General features: G+C 40.6%; 1 protein-coding gene and 1 long non-coding RNA gene across 5 annotated transcripts in view; one reads left to right on the top strand and one right to left on the bottom strand.

The window, feature by feature from the left end:
* LOC108528157 (uncharacterized) overlaps window positions 1–20656 on the bottom strand; it is a 32264-nt gene extending 11608 nt beyond the window's left edge. The window contains exons 1-2 of the long non-coding RNA XR_001885038.1: window positions 20106–20656; window positions 9192–9372 (exon numbers count right to left, since the gene is read on the bottom strand). This is a non-coding gene — a long non-coding RNA (uncharacterized LOC108528157). The remainder of the gene's footprint in view (window positions 1–9191; window positions 9373–20105) is intronic.
* Window positions 20118–21980, top strand: part of WARS2 (tryptophanyl tRNA synthetase 2, mitochondrial) — a 119064-nt gene continuing 117201 nt past the window's right edge. For 3 of the 4 annotated variants that reach the window (XM_017869840.1, XM_017869838.1, XM_017869837.1), the window contains exon 1: window positions 20120–20344. In XM_017869840.1, coding sequence (XP_017725329.1) covers window positions 20255–20344 — 90 coding nt within the window. In that variant the 5' untranslated portion in view covers window positions 20120–20254. Of the gene's footprint in view, window positions 20345–21980 lie in introns of all 4 variants that reach the window. The other variant, XM_017869841.1, reaches the window with a different exon arrangement.

Below are 21980 nucleotides of genomic sequence, written 5' to 3'. Positions count from 1 at the left end.
GCTGAGTCATTTAAGTTACAAATATAACATTTCAACCCTAAGTACTTCAGCATATATCTGAAAAATTGATTATTGTATTTATTCATGTTATTGTTATAGCCAATAAAGTTAAAGCTGACACCGTAACCTTACCTAATATACAGTCTATATTCAAATTCCCTTAATTGACTCAGTAATACTCTTTTCTTGCTATTTATTTCAACCCAAGATCAAATCCAGGGTTACGGACGAATTTAGTTTTCAGGTTTATCTTTTATAATATAGATCAGTTCCCTCCTTCCAACCTTTACTCATTTTATGACACGAACATTTTTCAAAAGCCCATATCCACAGACTTCAGGAGTGCTTTACAATCTGGATTTGTCTGATTGGTTATTGCTGTTTGGATACAGGTTAAATATTTCAGCAAGTATACTATATAAGTGATGTCATACACTTGCCATTACATCCCAGCCGATACACCTAGCATCAGTTTGTCCCATTGGTAATGCTAAGTGTTAATCATTTAATTAGGTGGCATCTGCTGAATGTCTCCATTTGGAAGATGCCTTTTCCATTTGTAATCGACAGCAATCTGTGATGTAACACTTTTGAGATGTATGAATAATATTTGGCTCTTTATTAGCAATTTGTCATTGATTATTTTTACCTGAATCTGTTATTGCATAAACGTTGCAAAATGGCAAATCTGTAAATTTATCATCCTTCTACATATATTAGTTGGCATTCTTTCATAAAGAAGAATTTTCTTCCCTCCTCCTGTCTTTTCTTTAGTGTCACTATGGACATGGATTTTTAAAAATTCAATGTGTTATATCCAATTATATCATCATTATATATAATAAATAATCACATATTATAATTAATGCGTTATATGCTATTCTTTGAGATTCTCAAACTGTCTCAAATGTGGCCACTGGGAGCCCCATCAATTCTGTTCCTGTGTTCTTTAGACATCTTTTTTTTTTTTTTTTGAGACAGAGTCTGGGATCTGTCATCCTTGCTGGAGTGCGGTGGCATGATCTTGGCTCACTGCAGCCTCCAGCTCCCGGGCTCAAGCCATCCTCCCACCTCAGCTTCCCCAGTAGCTGTGACTAAAGGCACACACTACAATGCCTGGCTAATATTTTGTATTTTTTGTAGAGATGGAGTCTTGCCATGTTGTCCAGGCTGGTCTTGAACTCCAGGACTCAAGCGATCTGCCCATCTCAGCCTCACAAAGTGCTGGGATTACAGGCGTGAGCCACCACATCCTACCTAGACGTGTCTTTTCCAGTCTTTGAGCACTCCCTTGATTTCCGGCACTAAATATTCCAGGGTTGTCTTGTGGTTTCCTTTCTCCAAACTTAGAATTAGCCATTTGCCCAAAAAGTCCTGTTGTCTTTAGTGAAGAATGATATCTGGAAATCAAGATCGCATTTCCAGGTGTGCTTACTGCTACTGGTACAGAGCTCATCACGGTACCCTCCAATTTCAGAGTTCCTCCTACCTTTTCCCCACCCATATTTAACCTCTTCTTAAACAGGGAAAACCTAAGTTCCCGACTATCTGAAAACAATTTTTTCTGTATCCTGCAATACAAATAAAATAATTTCAGTACTCTAATGCCACTCCTAATAACAAATCTACTATTTCAGATTTTATTGCAGATCTTTTAGTCCATAGACGGATCCCATTCAGACTGCTGTCTTCAAAAGTTATGTTCATTCTTTTTACCTGCATCATTATGTTATTAACTTGACAAGTGGTTAGGTTTTTTTTTTTTTTTTTCCCTGAATGTATTCAATTGTAAGGTTTGCTTCTTTCAACTTTTCAATTTATTTTGAAATTGTAAAACATTCATACAACTCAGAAATTCAAACTGCATAAAAATATATACTCAGGGATATCACACTCCCCTCCTTGTCTTATCTAGTTCATTACCCCCGTCCCCCAGTCACCTCGGGTCATTATTTGCTTTTTTGGTTTATTCTTCCAGTGTTTACTTTTTACAAAAATATGCAAATGCATACACATATTTTTATTTCTCCTTCTTTCTGGCATAGATAAAACTTACTACATATACTCTGTGGCGCGTTGCTTTTTTCCACAAGAGGATATCCAGGGGATTGTTTCATATTGGGACACAGAGGCTTTCCACAGTACTTTTTTTCTGAGACAGAGTCTCACTTTGTTGCCCAGGCCAGAATACAGTGGGACCATCTCAGTTCACTGCAGTCTCAACCTCCAACGTTCAAGCCATCCTCCTGCCTCGCACCCCCGCCCCCAAATAGCTGTGACTACAGGCTCATGCCACCACGCCCGGCTAACTTTGGTATTTTTAGTAGAGATGGGGTTTTGCCATGTTGGCCAGGCTGGTCTCAAACTCCTGAGCTCAAATCATCCTCCCTCCTCAGCCTCCTAAAATGCTGGTGTGCCACCACGCCCAGCCAGCTTTCCTCAGTTTTTTTGTGGGTGCATCATACTCCACTGTGTGAATATATCATAGTTCACCGTTCTCCTATGGCAGGGAATTAGTTTGTTTCCATTTTTCTTCCTTTGTTGTGAATAATTTTAATTGTATATATATGTGTATCTGTGTGTGTGTGTGTGTGTGTGTGTGTGTGTGTGTGTATATATATTACTTTTTTGAGATGGAGTCTTGCTCTGTCACCCGGGCTGAAGTGCAGTGGAGCAATCTCGGTTCACTGCAACTTCTGCCTCCCAGGTCCAAGCCATTCTCCTGTCTCAGCTTCCCGAGTAGCTGGAACTACAGGTGCCCGCCACCATACCCAGCTAATTTTTGTATTTTTAGTAGAGACGAAGTTTCATCATATTGGTGTGGCTGGTCTCAAACCTCTGACCTCTGGTGATCCACCCGCCTCGGACTCACAAAGTGCTGGGATCACAAGCATTTGTTTTTGTGGAAATATGTTTCTGAAGTTATGTGTCCATGAGTGTCTGAATCTGCTAGGGCTGCCATAAAATACCACAGACTGTGTGGCTTAAACAACTGAAATGTATTTTTTCACAGTTTTGGAGGCTGGAATTCCAAGATCAAGGTGGCAGCAAAGTGGATTTCTTCTCAGGCCTCTCTCATTGGCTTGTAGATGACCAACTTCTCCCTGTGTCTTCTCTTCACATGGTCTCTGTGTATTGTCTGTGTCTTAATCTCTTCCTATAAGGACACTAGTCATATTGGATTAGGGCCCACCCAAATGATCTCATTTTACCTTAGTTAACCTCTTTAAAAAGCCCTGTCCACAAATACAGTCACATTCTGAGGTACTGGGGGTAAAGATGTCAACATATAAATGTGACAGGAACACAATTCAGTTCTTAAAGAGTAAATGCTGGTATTGTTAAATTCACTTCATTGGGTTTATTCAAGTTGGCACTATCACCAGCAATCAAGTGCTTCTTTTTAATTTTTTTAAAAATACGGCTGAACAAAGTACTGCTTAGCAGTAGCCATACTAAAAGTATTTCCTTTCATATTAGAGGCTATAATTTTGTTTCTCCTATTTCAGCTCTCCTTGCCTAGACAATCATGTTTGAGTTTCACAAATTTCATGTTATATTGACATAATTTTCCTTTTCACAAATTGCATATGAGGTACTTAATGTTACACAAACACTTTTTGTGGCAGGCTAGGCTGGATTTTAAGTTGTCGTGACTCAGATGTTTTCCCTTGAATCTGGATGTTGTTTCCCAAAGAATCCTTGCCTTGAATATCTCCTCTACTATAATAATGATTCTGAGAGTGGGACACGTGGGTTTTCTAAACTAATGAAAATGTGTCAACCTGGAGTTGCATCCTAAAGTCGCTGAGTTTTCAAGTCCATGTGAGGAAGAGAGGAAGTGAGTACACTCTATTCTAGAAGGGCATAAAATGAAAAACATTTCAGGGTACAAGAAAGACTAAGTGCGGTACTTCCTTATCATTGTCCCTTGCATTACTGGTGTATCGTCAAAAATAAATTCTCATTCTAGGGATTATGACTTCATGGGGAGGCATTAACACTGCAAGAGGTTTATAGCTATCTCTGGTCTCCTGCATTTTGATACCACAGGGTTACCTTCTCCAATTCTCATAGGTGAGTTCTCTTTAAGGCCTGTTCCTTTCCCTGCCATCAGCTTACCCTTATTAAACAGAGCTTTACCTGTAACTGCTCCCTACAATGGTTTTCTATTGATGAAGAGTCTCATATTCTAGGTGTTTATTTTCCAAGTGAAATTTCATTCCAAAACCAGTTACAAACAAGTGTTCTGAATCTCTTTAATCTCTTTTAATTACAAAAGAAAACATCCTCACTATATCAAGTTTACATAGTACAGATGTCTATGAAAGTAAAAAGCAAAAGTTATTCTTTAACTCCAGAGGTAACTTATAATAGTGTTTATATGTTTTAAAAAAAATCTCAGTGAGGGAGCAGTTGGGAAATACACTGTCTTGCACTGTTGCTGGGTGTATATGTTTGTTAACATCTCTGGAGATGCACATAATCTCAGAATTAGTGATTCACTTTCAGAAATTTACTCTGCAGGTATAAGATTTATTCTCTTATATATACAAATATATATTTACAGAAGTTCACTGGAAGCATTGTTTGCATTAGTAACTATCTAAACACAAGCCAAATGTCCACCAAAAAGAGGCTGTATAAACAAATAATAATACTCTTACTCAACAGAATACTATAAAGCTTTTGATTTTTTTCTTAAGAGACAGGGTCTTGCCAAGATGCCTGGGGTAGATTAGAATTCCTGGGCTCAGGGGATCTTCCTGCCTGTCTGCCTCCCAAATAGCTGGGACTACAGGCATGCACCATTACACCCAGCTACTGATTTTTTTTAACTGAGGTGTATATGTTTACTAATATGTAAAGATGCTCAAAGCACAGTAAGGAGAAAAATCAAGTCACAGAGCTTGTCAGAAAGCATGTGGGTAATTGTGACATCTCTGTAATATGCATAGAATTCTTCTAGAAAGATGCACAACAAATGACTGTTTCTCTTGGCAGTGGGATTCAGCAGTTGGGGTAGTAGGTTGGAGGGCAGAACTTTTACTTTTTATTTTGTATTCTTCTTTAGTTTGAGGGTTTTTTTAAACCATGTGAATGTATTACTTTTAAAATTGAAAAAAATATATTTTAAAGAAGCAATTTCCATGGTCTGGACTTGACTTCTATTTACAGTCCCCTGTTAAGCAGATCATGATGCATTAGTTTCCCACTGTTTCCCGAAAATTTTTTTTCTACATCCTTTCTTTTTAATAGCCACTGTACATAATAAAAGAAAACGGTTGAATTTTGTCTAAGTTATAGTACAATTGGTAGGGAAAAGAAAAACAAGTTGGGCTTTATATTACATAATTCTTCGTTCTGTTGTGGTAACACACGTAAACTCCCAGGCAACATACCAAGATATGCTTAAGCAAAAAGGAAAAGAGCAAGAAATCTGAAGTGGAGAGCTTAGGCTGGAGACGCGTAGAACATTTGACTACCCGATACCACATTCCTAATTGTTTGTTACATGTTTACTTTCTAGATCCTGGAGACCAGGAAATAGTTTTCTCATACCAAAATTACATTATAGTTGTAAAATGTGAATGCTTAGTTACTTAGTTTTTGGGAAAGATTTGACCACTGTTTATTTGAGAAAGATCAAGAATGATTAGAACTCAGTAGATTGAGGTTTTATGAAAGAATATATTACCATCTTAGACTTACAAAATGTTTTAGAGTTACACAGAGTGAAGTATAGGCTAAGTCTTGTACAGCTGGCCACAGTGCAAATCACACGGCATTGGACTGCAGGACCATCAGCTTCTGATTCTGAGAATTTCTAGCTCTATCTCAGAGTTGCAACATATTATTGCTGGTCATGTCATTCCACGGTACTGACATCTTCTAAAAGTATTGGATGGCGCATATAAATTACAACAAAATGAATATTTAATTTCATTTTTAGAATATTTAGGAATATTTTGCAATTCCCCTGGAGAACTGGCGGCTCCATGGGCTACTGCAAAGCCAGGGCTAGCAATCCCTACCAGAGAAGACCACTAGCATCAACCGCTTCTAAGAAGTCAGGAATGGTATGAAATGGAAGCAGAATGTGTCACTGTCACTGTTTTGATTTGATTTTTTAAAATCAAGAATTGGCTTTCCCAAGTAGGTACCAGAACAGTGCTACTCTTCAAATATTTCTTAAAACTCTGTACTGTCGATTATGGGAAAGCAAAGCCTGGGCACTTCCCCTGCCCTCCCTGACCAATTCCAGCAAGGAAAACCATCTGTGTCCTGGCAAAGTCCAGAACAACTGAATGCTCTGTGCAGCAAGAAACAGTTCCTCCCACCATTCCTCTGCCTCATCCAAATACAGCTGTTTGCTTCAGTCTGCAAGTGCCTGAATGCACGGGCGGTTTCTGTGTCCGTTGTGTGAAAACCAACTAACATTTGCAACCCACTTTAGAGGTTTCAAAGCATTTTTCCCTCTTCTATATCCTGTGCTCCTTCTTCACACACAAACACAAATTAGAGGTAAACTGAAGTTTTTATGATATACTCAACCTTCCCCCCTCCTCAGAGTGTCAAATCAGGTTGAAAATGTAATTGGTAAATATTTATTTGAGAATTGTAGGAACATTTTTATGTTTTCTGAGAAATAATCGATTAAAATTGAATTTTAATCACATCCTCGCCTTCCAAAATGAGAGTTGAACTTCTGATGTTTTAAAATTTGACCAAACTAGTATCTACGCTGTTTTATTCTATTCAGTTCAATGGAGCAGTTATTTACTGAGCATTCACTGTGCACAGGGTATATGCCATACAACCTCAAGCAAGGCTGCTCATGGCTCTAGAAGGATCTTAGGGGTCCGTGGAGAACATTAGACAGTGAGGAAATGGGCTAGGGTGTGAGTGATCCTTTGAAATGTGGGAGCACAGGGTGCTGAGGGAGCTCCAGGAGGGACACGAACTCCATCTTGGGAGAACATTTCTCATGTGGCTTCACATCTTCACAGTATGTTAAGGAGAAACATACTGTTTGGATTATAGACAGTGGTGTGAAAGCATCCTGTTTGGGAAAAGCAAATGAAAACATGCATATTTTACCCCATTGGCTTTGTCCATGTTCATCATGTTTTCCTCCAAGTTCCTCCTCTTATCTCATCATGGGCTTATGACTCCTCACGAGCTGCACAGCATGCTGGCTGTAAACAGAATCTTGGGAAAGGGTCTGAAAATGCCTGTGTCATGCCAGGGCGTGGGAGGCAAAGAGTGAAGGGTCCAGGCGGGGACACCAGGAGAGAGGAAAAGACACCCACAACACAGCTGGCTCTGGTTAGCAAAACAACCAAGGCCAGGGTAGGCAAGGCCAAAGTGCCCGAGGCTTGCTAAGGATCAGAACGTTCAATTGAGATGTTACTTTTGGGAATCTCTACTTGACCCTCTCTACCCCAGTACTGTCCTCCAAGCAGGGTTGGAGGACCCCTCTGGGCCTCCACAGAAACCTTATTTCTCTCTCTAGTCACAAGAGCTTTGGGTGGGGCAATCCCCTGTTCACTTGTCACTCCTATGAAGCTGTAAGTGTCCAGAGTTCAAGGCTGCTCTTTCATCTTCAGTGTCTTTCATACTACCTGGCTCAGACTAGCTTTCGGAAAATGTTTCCTTTTTTTTTTTTTTTTTTCCCCTGAGAAGGAGTCTTGCTCTGTCGCCCAGGCTGGAGTGTAGTGGCATGATCTTGGCTCATGCAACCTCCGCCCCTGGGGTTTAAGCAATTCTCCTGCCTCAGCCTCTGGAGTAGCTGGGATTTACAGGTGCGCGCCACCATGCCTGGCTGATTTACTTTTTGTATTTTGGTAGAGATGGGGTATCACCATGTTGGCCAGGCTGGTCTCGAACTCCTGACCTTGTGATCTGCCCACCTCGGCCTCCCAAAGTGCTGGGATTACAGGTGTGAGCCACCTTTTTTTAATTAAAAAAAAAAAAAAATACTGGGCTGGGTGCCATGGCACACACCTGTAATCCCAGCACTTTGGAGGGTGAGGCGGGAGGACTGCTTGATGCCAAGAGATATGATCAGCCTGGGAAACACAGGGAGAACCCTTTTCTAAAATAATAAAATAAAATAAAATAAACTGACTGGGTGTGGTGGCACATGCCTGTAGTCACAGCTATTTGGGAGACTTAGGTGGGAGGATGACTTGAGGCCAGGAGGTTGAGGCTACAGTGAGCTATGATTTTACCTGTGCACTCTAGCCTGGGTGAGACAGTGAGACCCTGCCTCAAAAATAATTAATTAAAACATGAAAAAATACTAGAAATCTTCAAATTAAAGCGCACACAGACACTTAATCCTACTGCTTTTTTTTAAAAAAAAAATTACATTAAGATGTGAAAGTTCCCCTTTCATATCCTCCGTTTTCTTTGCTAAAACAGATATATCAATGTATACAGTAAATGTTGGTTGAGTCAATTAATAAATGAGTGAACAAACACTCTTGTCTGTGTTGAGATCAAATCCTGAAAGGAGGCTCCCAGTTTTTGCATCTAGAAGTCTAAGCATTGGTCTCAAGTTAGGTGCAAATCCTACCCCCTTGAATTCAAGGCTAGCCATTCCCTAGCCATAGCTGTAGCCGCTAGCTAGTAAGCTTCTGAGAGCACAAATTATGTTCTTTACCTCATATTACTACACACAGTGTTCCACCAAGAAAGTGGGGAGGGGTGCTCAATAGCTAGTTATTAAATAATGAATCAACAAACTGTCCCCACCTTACCTGCCCAGCATTTTTCTCTGAAGATGCAGTGAATTGAAGTTGTATTAGTTTCCTATTGCTGCTCCAACAAGGTATCACAAACTTGAAGGCTTAAAACAACCCATATGTCTGAGTGCAGTGGCTCAGACCTGTAATCCCAGCACTTTGGGAGGCTGAGGCAGGTGGATCACCCGAGGTCAGGAGTACGAGAACAACCTGGCCAGCACATGGCGAAACCTCGTCTCAACTAAAAATACAAAAAAATTAGCTGGGTGTGGTGGGCGCCTGTAATCCCAGCTACTTGGGAGGCTGAGGCAGGAGAATCGCTTGAACCCAGGAGGCGGAGGTTGCAGTGAGCTGAGATTGCTCCACTGTACTCCAGTCTGGGCAGCAGAGCAAGACTCCATCTCAAAGAAAACAAAAACAAAAACAAATATATTAGCTTACGGTTCTTGGGGTAAGAAGCCCTGAAATCAAGGTGGAGGCAGGGCTGAATTCCATCTGGAGGCTTTAGGGGAGAATCAGCCTTTTCTTTTCTACCTGCATTCCTTGGCTCTGGGTCCCCTTCCATCTTCCAACCTCTGTTTCCATCATCACATTTCCTTCTCAGACTGACTCTCCTGCCCCTCTGTTAGAAAAACCTCTATCATTACTTTGGAGAATAAACTAGGATAATATTCTCATCTCAAGATTTTTAATCACATCTGCAAAGTTTCTTCTGCCATATAGTCATCTTCAGGGCCCATCATTCTGTCTACCATAAAGCCCTTGGGGCAGAGACACAGAAAATCTGTGCACGTTCTGGTCCACACTCTCCTAAAGAGCAGTTTGACTTCATTTGCATTCTCTTTGATCTTAGTTTCCTTATCTGTAAATAAGAAAATGTATTTAACAAATACGTTACTAGACATGCACATTCTGAACTTTGAGGATACATAATAAAGCAGACAAAAGCCATGCTCCTGTGCTGCTTATATTCTAAAGGAGGAGAAAATAAAGTAAAAGATTTTAGGTGGTAACTGGTGAGCATTGGTGAGGAGACCAGCATCTGGAGTAGAGCAAAGCAGGGGGAAGGCAATGGGGAAAGGGTCAGAAAGAGAGGTTGGGATGGGAGATGCAGGTCACTTAGGTCTTATAGGTTTTGAGAACTTTGGATTTTTTCCAAATGACATGGAAAGCCACTGGAGGATTTTGGGCAAAGGAGTGACCATGACCTGACTTACATTTTAATAGACTGCTCTGATGGCTGATTAAAAATACATGGAAGGGAGTGAAGGTAGAAGCAGGGAGATGTGTTGGTACCTTATTCTCTTTACTCCCACTTTTCTTTATGCCCTATTCATTTGCATATCCTTGCTTTCTTCGTGCAGTTCTCTCTCCTAAGGGCACCCTGCTCCTCTTTCCAATTCAAAATTCTATACAGACACTCCTTCAAGACTGAGCTCAGTATTCATTTTAGAGCAGTAAGGAAACTTGGGGAGCTTATTCTTTGCCTCCATCTTCAGATGAGGACACTGGGGTCCAGAACTCTTAGGAAGCCTGTCCAAGGTTATACGAATAGCAAGCAGTGGGGCTAGGATTGCTTATAAAGTGTGATTCTAAGGAAATAGAAAGGGCTTCCTGATACAAAGATGTTTCTCTTGAATTTTTTTTTCCTTTTTTGACAAACTCACAGCCAACATCCTAAGACTTGAAATTCTGTTTGCTGTTTGCCTTCTCCCTAATTAAACTGAGATCTTGAAGAGCATGGATAGTATCCTATTCAGCTCTGTGTATTTAGCACAGTGCCTGGCACAATAGACACTCAATAAGTATTTGCTAGGTGAGTAAATAATGGAATGTCAAGCTCTTGAAAATCTGTTTGTGTGTTACTAGTCTCATGACTCCCCCAACTCCACCATCTCATGGTGTTAAATGTCAGTTGGACAGGTCTAAAAACCGATGAGCTGAGTGTTCTAGAAAAGGAGACCTTATTATTGTCTTAAAAAAAAGGAGTGGCAACACGATTAGAGTGGGGATCTTCCCAACACAGTAAAGGTCAGAGCTAGAGACCCTCTTCTTTTCTTTCCCTCCTTAATTCTCAAGCAGTTCTGGGATAAGAGGGATGACTACGTTCTAAACGAATGTCACTCTTTGAGGAGAAACCACAGTCCTGTGACCTTCTGTGCACTAGGCATGGTAGTCTTGTTTTTACTGAGGTAATAACTAGCAGTGACAACGTAAGTGATAAGTGTACCCCTGTCTCTTACTCCTGTGGTGGGGTTGTGCATGCAGACCAGGAGAAAGGTCCCAAGAACTGTCAGTGGTTGTGTGGACTCATACTAAATTATCTAGTGGCTAATATTTTTAAAAATAGGGAACTTGGCTGGGCGTGGTGGCTCATGCCTGTAATCCCAGTACTTTGGGAGGCTGAGGTGGGTGGATCACCTGAGGTCAGGAGTTTGAGACCAGACTGCCCGGAGTTTGAGACCAGCCTGCCCAACATGGTGAAACCTCATCTCTACTAAAAGTACAAAAATTAGCCAGGCGTGGTGGCAGGCACCTATAATCCCAGCTACTCGGGAGGCTGAGGTAGGAGAATTGCTTGAACCCGGGAGGTGGAGGTTGCGTTGAGCTGAGATTGCAACACTGCACTCCAGCCTGGACGACGGAGTGAGACTGTCTCAAAAAAAATAAAATAAAACAAAAATAATAATAGGTAACTTGAGTTCATACTATCATGCTCATGCTCTAGAATGGCACCTATTTTCCTGTTGTATTTCATAAGTTCATAAGAAATCCTTCCTGCAATACTCAGCTTTTCTATGGTGGGATCCACGTTTTAATCCCCCATGGAGCGCCAGCATCCTAGACACGACCATGTTAATCAGAGCTGGTCAACACAAGTGGGCAGGATGGTAGTGAGGGAGGGAGGAAAGAAAGGTGGTTTTCCAATTGCATGTCTGAGGTTTTGGAGTGGGAAATAGGAAACTAGAGCCAAGAAAAGGTGATACATTTGATAATATGTAAGAAGTATCATATGTGGTACTCGGAAAATGATAAAAATTATCTTTTCAGTGCTTTAGTTTCATGCACATGCAGTAAGAATGCATTAAATGATTTTTTTTTAAGTGAGTGAACAGTATGAATGAATACAAGTACTGGTGCCTTTGCCTGACAAGCTTTAGTGATAAATGGTTTTCTCATTTCTTCCAGATCTTACTCTTCCCTCCAGGCTCTCTCCCACAATACTAGCTCCCAAACTGTGTCCCCCTCCAATCCCCACCAAGAGATGCATGTAATAATATTAGAAGACTCTTTATTTCTCCTTTATTTTGAATTTATTATCTAATGTTTTCTAACAAATTTTTTTCTTCAAGTTAGTCACAATTTGATTCAATTCCTCCAAAGCTAGACTACCCAAGACACAGTTTCTGGGTCTTCCACAAATTCATGATATAACAATCAAAGCATCATTGAGGTGCCAGTGGGATCCTCTGTCAAAATAGCAGGATAATTCCACTTATTAACCTGCATTTCCAAAGTATTGGGCAGTCTTTGGGTTAGAAATGCAACAACACCTACATGAGCATAAGCTTACATGTTAATGGCTAGAAGGAACCTTGAGAGGCATGTGGTTCAAACATTCTCAGTTCTTTTCAGACACATACATGCACAAAAAGGTTCAAAAGTTGCCTGGGCCCTGTGGCTCATGCCTGTAATCCCAGCATTTTGGGAGGCTGAGGCAGGTGGATCACTTGAGATAAGGAGTTCGAGACCAATCTGGCCAACATGGTGAAACCCCATCTCTATGAAAAATACAAAAATTAGCCAGGCATGGTGGCAGGCACCTGAAATCCCAGCTACCCAGGAGGCTAAGGCAGGAAAATTGCTTAAACCCAGGAGGTGGAGGTTGCAGTGAGCCCAGATCACTCCACTGCACTCCAGCCTGGGCAACAGAGTGAGACTTGGTCTAAAAAAAAAGAAAGTGGCAAAGTTAAGGACTTTCCAATGTCACTTTACTTGCTACAGCAGTGTTAGGACCGGGAATAAAGTCCCATCTTCTTTTCAGTGCACCCATTACCTTCTGGGACACATTTTCTTCTTTTCTGCTTCAATTCTCCTAGTGGAAGTTTACCTTCTTAGATTACAACTGATATGAACAGATTCTTAAACACAGAACTGGCACACAGAGAACTTGATGATAAATTGGAAGATGATGCAAGCACAAGAACTGAATCCAGAAATAAATCATATCTTCACATAATGTTTAGAGAAATTGCATTTTGAAAAATTTCCATAGAAATTATTTTACCCACCACAGGAATGCTACTCTCTCCCACAGGGATTTGACCAAACAGAAAGGGAAGCAGAATGGAGGAAGAGTAGTAATTTAGATTTATATGTGAAACATTATTTGGAACCTAAGTAATAACCCTTAACTAATCAGAATGTTTTATGCATTCTGCTTTTTAGTGGAAAGAGCAAACCACAAGAAAGCAAGCGTGTAGTAGAGAGTTAAAAAATGCTTCCAGGGTTTCTTAGGCTCAAAAACAATTTTTTCCCAACTCTCTGCACTATCTAAAATATCCCATTGCACATTTCCCTCCTCCCCCTCGCATGTGTTTTGTTCATTTAACCAATTTGCCAATATTTATTGAGCTCTTTTTTTTTTTTTCTTAGTTTCCACGTACAGCACTGATGAGTCCATCTTGGATGTGCCTAGTACTCTAAGTCAGAGATGAAGATAAAGGTCTTGCCTTTAAGAAGTTTAATGCCTATTTAAAAGTTATCCTAAGATGATTTTGGTTTTTATCATTTTTAGTTATATTCCTAGTTCTGCAAATAGATAGCTCTCCAGTGAATATTTTCATTCGGATCCATTGTCTATCATTTTGCACTTTGTTCTGTGCATCTGGGGAAGGGGCTGGCAGAGGGACTGACCTTTACGGACTGGATAAATCATACTCCTTTGCTCTGAGGTTCATCAAATGGGAGTAACCAAAAGATCAGAAGATCAAAGGGTGAGAGGAGAGAGAGGCAGGGGTATTTATTTCCCACCCACCATCTCTCCAACACACATATACTTTGTTCTCCACACCTACAAGCTGTAGGTAGACAGTGGTTCCATTCCTCTTCTAAATGCCACAGCACCTGTTAGGTAGCCGTCTTCTGGAACTCTCTCTTAGGCTAGCAGCTGGCACACAAATCATTGTTACTGCTGATTACAAAAGAAGAAGCATATTTCTGAGAACAAGCAAAAAGTAATACAGTTGGGAGCTAGAGGAACTGCTACAGAGAACGAAAACAGGTCAAGATATTCTTCCTACCTACCCTTCTAAAAGAGATCTGTGGAAAGCCACTTCATATTCAGGTGGTTGAGAGTTGCATATTCTCTGTCTTTCACAAACGGAAACCTGCTATGCTAAGATGACAAGTAGGGCCAATTTCATTTGGTTGAACATAGCTTCCTGGAGCACAGTCTTGAGAAAAATTTTGAGGCCCATTCTCAGTACCTGCATCTCAGTATCTTCCACAGACATGGGGTCAGCAGATATACTCTAAAATGTGGATTCTGACTGTAATACCTATTTCTGTATTTCGAAATGACTGTAATCTGAGACAAGGCAGAAACGAGTGTCTTGAAACACAAGAGTTACAATGGTGTCATCTAGCCCTCCTCTTTCTTGCCCTCACTTTACATACAAGGAAAAAGAGGCACATACACGGAAAAAGAGGCATGTGAAGGATGAATGGTTCACAGATCAGTAATGCATGCTGATTTTCTCCAAGATCATGCTCAGTTCTACTTACCGAGGAGAAAAAGTAAAGAAAAACATAGTTGATTGCAGTTGTCAATGAATCTGGGGAAGTCCAGTGAAATCTCATGGGCTGAAGTGGAATTTGACTGAGACAGTGAGGTCAAGACCCTATTTTTAGAGAGGCAAAGATATCTTTTAATCATGTTTTTATAAATATCAAGATATAAGCATTATGTTTTACTTTTAATAGTCACACCTAGGATCACAGCATCATACTAGAAGATAGGGTGTTGGATGGAATCTAATGTAGTTTGATTACAAAGACAAACAGAAAAGAGCCTATCTAAAAGCCACTCGAGGGAGCTTTTTGGAGATCTTGTTAAAGTTCTTCTTGTAAAAGATAAGCTTTGAATTGCAAACCCTGCTCCCCCAAGTTATAAAGTAGCTGGGAGCAAAGGATGGTGATTTTATAACAGAATAAGTGTACAGATAGTATAAGGATCTTGTCTTTAGGGCCATACCAAGTAGAAAAGATACACCATGCAAAGAGAGACAACAAAATAAAATACACTTTCAAAAGTTTAATTTTGCTCATTTTAAAGTTGTATTTCCTCTATGGGATACACGTCCTAAGACTGAGGATGAAAAATGGGGATAAGGAACACTGAAATAGTCTTACAATTCTCGCAAATTATTCTCTATTCTAGATCCATACACAAGGGAGCAATTCTCTACCTTTTTAAAAGACCTGTTCTCTAGTGTTGAAATGACCATTTGTAAGAGTATGGAGAGAAAACATGAAATATAAACAGGAATCCTGGGGCCTGTAACATTGCTATGTAATCAGTATTCCTCCTGGTTCTGTACACTAACGACTCTACATGTAATGGAGTCAGTTTTCATAGATGTTATTCAGTTGTATCTGCTCTGACTTTCTACCCACTTTCCCCACCTTAACTCTCATCAAAATACCTTCTCTGTTGTGGGGTGGAAAACTGTCCTTAAGGCAAGAAGTTGAACCTGGCAATACAGAGTGTGGCCTTGCCCCTTAATTTTAAGAAAAAAGTTCTCTGAGAAAAATCCCATTTTGCTATTCACATCACTTAGTCTCTTCTTGCATTTTGCTCTTTCTTCCAGAAATAAAGTGATAATGATAGCTCCCTAAAAACCCTTTAAGCCTGCCCAAAGATAAGATGAGCTTCTGATTATTGTCCTCACACTAAGATGCTATAATTTGCTCTCTCCCAAAAACTACTAGGGAAAGACAATATCTTTTTACATTGGGGTAGAGATGTTGAGAGTATCAGCCTTTAGAAACAGGATATTTGCTTGTTCTGACTTTGAAGCCTAACACAAGGATGTGGCTTTATGTGGAACCTTTCCCCATTTGGACCGGCCCTAGCTTTAGCCTCTTCAGCTTTACCGTGGTGTCAAAGTAGAACACTCATCTGGAGACGAAGGTTTTTTTTTTCTTTTCTTTTTTTTTTTTTTTGAGAAGGAGTTTCGCCCTTGTTGCCCAGGCTGGAGTGCAGCGGCACAATCTTGACTCACTGTAATTGCTGCCTTCCGGTTTCGAGTGATTCTCCTGCCTCAGCCTCCTGAGTAGCTGGGATTACAGGCACCTGCCACCACGCCTGGCTAATTTTTGTATTTTCAGTAGACGGGGTTTCACCATGTTGGCCAGGCTGGTCTCAAACTCCTGACCTCAGGTGATCCGCGCACCTCGCCCTCCCAAAGTGCTGGGATTACAGGCATGAGCCACTGCACCTGACTGAAGGTTCTTCTCATTCTTGCTTTTACTTGTGTGATTTTGGTCAAGGTACTTAATATCTGTGGATCAGTTTCATCAATGATAAAATAAGAGGAGGAACTAAAGTTAAGCCAAAGGTAAAAAAAGAATAATCATTATTACAGCTTCCCACATACTTTAATGACACTTGGAGGTTATCTCACTCAAAAGCAGGATCTGCCTCACTTTAATTTGGGTCCTTATAATAGGTCCAGCATAAGATGGCATGGTCAGAGAACATGTACAGAGAACTGTACCCCATAATTATGAAGAGAGAAGTCTGTTTGCTTTTATTATAGAATCTCTTCTATATTTGAAAAAACATATTCAATATAAATGAAAGGTCAGGGGTGAATGAATTGTGCTTTAAGTAAGTTTTGAAGACAATTGCCATCTAGTCTTTGCAGTCTGCAAAATTCTTCTTTAAGTGAATAAATGTGTAGGGCAAATCTCCATTACCTTGATCAGCATCTAACACCAACCTGACACTTAGAATTAAATTAGAGAAACAAAATTGGATACTTTGAGACTTGAGGGCTGATTATACTGCTTGAGCTAAGAATGGATTTAAACTCTTCCCTTATCCCGTTTAAATCTAACTAGGTATAAACTCTCCATTACTAAGGAATAGAGGTGTGTCTGCAGAGGTGGAGGTTCCCCTTGATGTTCTTGGACAAGGAAACCTAATCCTTTCTTCTGACACACATGGTTGCAATAGAAACCATTTCCCAACTGCCAGTCTGGTTTTAATCTGTTGTTTCTAGCAAGAGAGGATTTGCAGGGAATGTTAAGGAGAGAACAAAATTACCAGAACTTACTATAAAGTAAAAGTGTTGATGAGAAATCAAAATTTAAACAAGTGTCCAAAATTGTAAGCATGAACATACGTAGACACATAGTTCATGCTATAAGAATAGGACTATAAAAGTTTTTAATCTTAGGTATGTTTAAAGTCTGCTCTCAATACAACATTTATATCTCACTTTACCAAAGTTCTTTAGCTTACTCAAATGATAGCAGTGGTAAAATACTGTCATTAAATACAGTGGTGCTTCATTTAAACAACACTGTTGGAGAAAGAAGTATTCCTTAGGAGAATTTTCCATATAACCAACTGCATAATACACACTTTTCTTTCTTTCTTTTTTTTTTCTGAGACAGTCTTGCTGTGTCGCCCAGTGTGGAATGCAGTGGCTCGGTCTGGGCTCCCTGAAACCTCTGCCTCCCTGGTTCAAGCAACTCTCGTGTCTCAGCCTCCCGAGTAGCTGGGACTACAGGCGCACACCACCATGCCCGGATAATTTTTGTATTTTTCGTAGAGATGGGGTTTCACCATGTTGGCCAGGCTGGTCTGGAACTCCTGACCTCAAGAGATCTGCCCACCCTGGCCTCCCAAAGTGCTGGGATTACAGGTGTGAGCCACCATGCCCAGCCCATGATATATATACACTTTTAAATGTTAACCATTTTGTATGACAACATTTCAAAAGTGTATTACAGGTTTTTTCTTTAAACATACATTGAATAATATATCTTTCCCGGAGGAGTCACGGTTACCACTATTAAAAACTTACTAAAATAAGTTAAATATACTGAGCTGAATATATTCCTCCTCTTAGAAGATGGTGAGCTTTATAGTCACACTTTCCCCAACATCAAAATGCTTACTGTGAAAAAGTACAAAAGTAGACAGAACTGGTTCATTTTTAATACATCCTGTGTCTTTTCTGTTAACTTCCTTCCGGCTGTTAAAAGCATATCAATCGCTGACAATAAGCTGTGTAATTTGTTAAAATCCAATTTACTTTTAAAAGAGGTGCCTACTCTGCACAAGAGACTATTCTAGGTGCTGGGGGAGATGTTAGAAATATAAACTATAGTCCTTGTCCAAGAAGCAAGGCTGGCTGAGTGACACCTGAGAGTTACCAGGTGACAACCACGGTGCAAAACACAATTTATTACTTCTAACAAAGTCTAAAAATTGCAAATATTTTTGATTTTAAAAATCAAGATACTGAAGTTATCAAACTTGTGGTCTGAAAGTCCCACCTTTTTTAGTGGGACTACGTCTTGGAAATATGTCCCATGAAAATATTATTGGTCATGGGAGTCTGCAGATAAGACTAAGAACTACTTCTTGAAGAAATAAAGTAGGTATACCCTTTGACAGCTTTTGGTGCACCATAGTCTTATTGCTAGGTTTTATCTTGCTATCTAGATGGCTAAGGATGTCAGAAATCTAACCTTGCTAATTGCTAGGCTCATATAATCTAATTAATAAAATATATGTAAAAAACTGTACTATAATGCTTTGCTCTATGTATGAGTAAAACATGTAGGGCATTTATTAAACTGCATTTTACAAGGGATAACATACATCCCCTTTCCCCTGGCAAGGTTTGTTTCCAAGCTCTCAGTAATATCACATTCTTTGGGTTCTACAACACCTCTTGACTCCTTTATTCCCATCATCTGGCTGCTTTCATTCCACAAACTCTATCTGGTGGTCTCAAGGATTTCCTTGGTTTCAATTACCATCTGTTCTGTAGTTCATATCGCTTCTGAGCTTCAGACCCATGTATCTATTTAATGGGCACCACATTTTGGAAGTACTACAAGCACCTCAAATTTAACAGCCAAAACCAAACTGATGAGTTTTGTTGAAGGCTGTAACTTGATTTCCTAAAGTTTTTTTTTTTTTTGCCTTCATCCCTTTTCTGCTCACTTCTAAATTACACCAATTATACTTGAACTTCACCAGTACTTTGTATACCTACAAGATTATACTATATGGTTTTAATTTACTGTTTTGTCTTAACCCTGGTAGATTTCAGCTCCTTTATAGGCATCTCTTATCTCCTACCTCTCCTTGGTAATTTTCAGTAGCTGGATGAATTATAACAAAACACATAAAGGAATCCTCATTAATTTCTTCCAGTTATATTTTTACTGAAACACTCGTAAATCTGTCTGGGCGATTTTTAGGTGAATTAACAGAAGCAGAACTGTATTAAATTTTATCATAACCCCAAACAAAACAATTTCTTCCATCAGGTATAACCTTCCTGCAGTCTTTCCTAGATTAGGTTGAAACACCACAGTCCTAACCACTCCTCCTCAAAACTTGGTGTTTGCTTCTTTAACACCTATTAAGCGTACATCATTTATTTATCCGATACTCCATTAGACTGTACACATCTTGAAGGCAAGATACATCTTCCTCTGTACTTTCAGTGCCTGGCACATTACGGTGGGGTTCAACAAAGTTCACAGGACGAATGAAATAAGGCCACATAAGCCCAGTGCGGTGGTGCATGCCTGTAATCCCAGCACTTTGGGAGGCCGAGGCAGATGGCTTGGCTTGAGCTCAGGAGTTTGAGAGGGCCTGGGCAATACGGTGAAACCCTGTCTCCACCAAAAATACAAAACTTAGCCGGGCGTGGTGGCGTACCCTTGTGGTCCCAGCTACTCAGGAGGCTGAGGCAGAATAGCTTGAGCCTGGGAGGCGGAGGTTTGCAGTGAGCCGAGATCGCGCCACTGCACTTCAGCATGAGCGAGAGTGAGGCCTCGTCTCAAAGACAAAAAGGGAAATGAGGCCACATACGTCTAAAAAGACCACTTACATTGCCCTCTAAAAGAACTGGGCGTTCCTAAACAAACTTTTTTAAGGTTGCCGTCACAAAGCTAAGATCAAAAAGGCAGCCTACTTGACTTTCTTCCCAGTCTAAAGCGCTCCTACTAATAATCCCCAGAGAGTCTCCTTCCAGGAAGGCTGCGCAGACACGGAATCCAGGGAAAATCACTAAAGCCCCACCCCATTCCTGTCCCCACCTGCTCGGTAAAAACTACACTCCGCCTGATAGCGGCTGCGCCGCGGAGCCTGGAGGCCCAGGCCTCGCCCAGCAAGCAGGAGTTGCGAGACTGGGATTGGCTTTCTGAACAGACGTCATTACGAAAAAGACGGCTCCGCCCTTCTCAAGATGGCGCTGCACTCAATCCGGAAAGCGCGTGGATGCTGGAGCTTCATCCGGGCACTTCATAAAGGATCCGCAGCTGCTCCCGCTCCCCAGGTAACCAAAGACGGCCCTTCCCTCCGCGGCTTCCGACGCGCGAGGTTCTTCTCATCCCACTGCCCTCTATTTCTCTCCTCCCGCTTCTTAGGGAAAGTACGTGCCCTCTCTCCCCTAAGGTCTACTCACCTATGACTGCCGGCCTACTCAGAGCGTAGTGACGTTGCAAGGATACGTGATGACGTAAAGCTCCCTTGGTGGAAAAAGCGCGCTGCTTCCTGACGTCTTGCGGCCGCCTACAGTTCTGGGAGCGGAGCACCGCCGCTGTTGCCGGGCAACGCGGTGAGGCTACCGTAGCTGTGATGTTTTCAGAGACAGGTTGTTTTAGAGACTGCTCTTCTTATCGTGGTCCTATTACTGTTTTTACCCTCCTTACCCCAACAACAAGCTAAGGGGCTATCGGAGAGGTTAGAGAAGTCTTGTTAGGCACTGGGCGGCTTAGGTCAGGGCAGCAGGTTGGCAGTGTGGTACTTGAGCAAGTGTCAGTGCTGCTTCCATTCTGGTTGCTTCTCGTGACTCCACAGCACTGCTGTATCTAGCAGGTGAAAGAGTGACCGCAAGCTGCCACAGAGTTCGTCCTGTCCTGCGCTTGGCAGCACTGCCGTTACCATTAATCTCGTCGTACGGAGACCATGTCACGACCTGGTCTTACTGGGATTTGTCTTAAATATTTGGAATTTTACCCTCATAGCAAAAAAGTCAAGGGGAAAGGATACTCTTTCTGTTATTCAGGCTTTTACCAAACGTCTTCCAAGTGCAGTCTCAGTGGCAAGCACTTTGACATACGATGTCTACGGGAGATATCTTCTGGAAACTAGAGGGAAAGGAGATAATGTGATAATGTAATTTCCTGGCGTCGTTTGCATATTCATTGCTATAATGCGTAGGTGTGAGGATGTCACACCTATTGTAACTGATGTGTTGAGAGCTAGACTGGAAAGTAGCCCAGAGGTCAAGGGTTTGGTCTGCCGCTTGATAGCTGTGTGAGGAGTCAATCTCTCTGAGACTTTTTTTTTTCTTTTTATTCTCATATTGAGTGGAGGAAGAGTTGGACTGATTGACATGTTAATGTTCCTTCAAGCTCTGGGAAATCTATAGTTCCATGATTATGAAGCCAAAACAAAGCCAATGAGAGTAATTATGGAAACCAAGATTTAAGTTCAACTTATTTTTCTAATCATGTCATAAATTTTTTGAACTTCCGTTTTCTGCTAAAGACTGCCCAGGGAAGTTTAAGACACTAAGTCATTATAAATGCTAAATAAAAAATTTCTTAAACCTCTACTATTGTTGCAGTGGCATTTATGAATAGGGCTATTAAAGTTAATTATTAATCTAGATTGTTTCAAGATGTAGAATTTCCAGTACAGATGAATGTTTCTAAACCTTTAATTTAGCTTTGAGTAGAATAAGAATTAAATGTGAGAGTATTTTTTTAAAGTGTAAATCTACATATAATTTCAGTCATTGAAAATGATGGTTTGAAAAATTAATGTGGTCTTTCAAAAGACTAAGACTCAAAATTGTGTTCATAGTGTTATTACGGTGTTATGTTTATATGTAAGTGTTTATATAAACATATACGTAGAAAAAAAGACTGGAAGGGAACAAACTTTTTTAACTTTTTTATTTTGCT

The sequence above is a fragment of the Rhinopithecus bieti genome, unplaced genomic scaffold, assembly GCF_001698545.2.
Source record: "Rhinopithecus bieti isolate Rb0 unplaced genomic scaffold, ASM169854v2 scaffold_3040, whole genome shotgun sequence".
Classification (NCBI taxonomy): domain Eukaryota; kingdom Metazoa; phylum Chordata; class Mammalia; order Primates; family Cercopithecidae; genus Rhinopithecus; species Rhinopithecus bieti.
Note: the sequence above shows the minus strand (reverse complement) of the source record. Positions and strands in the feature narration are given on the sequence as shown.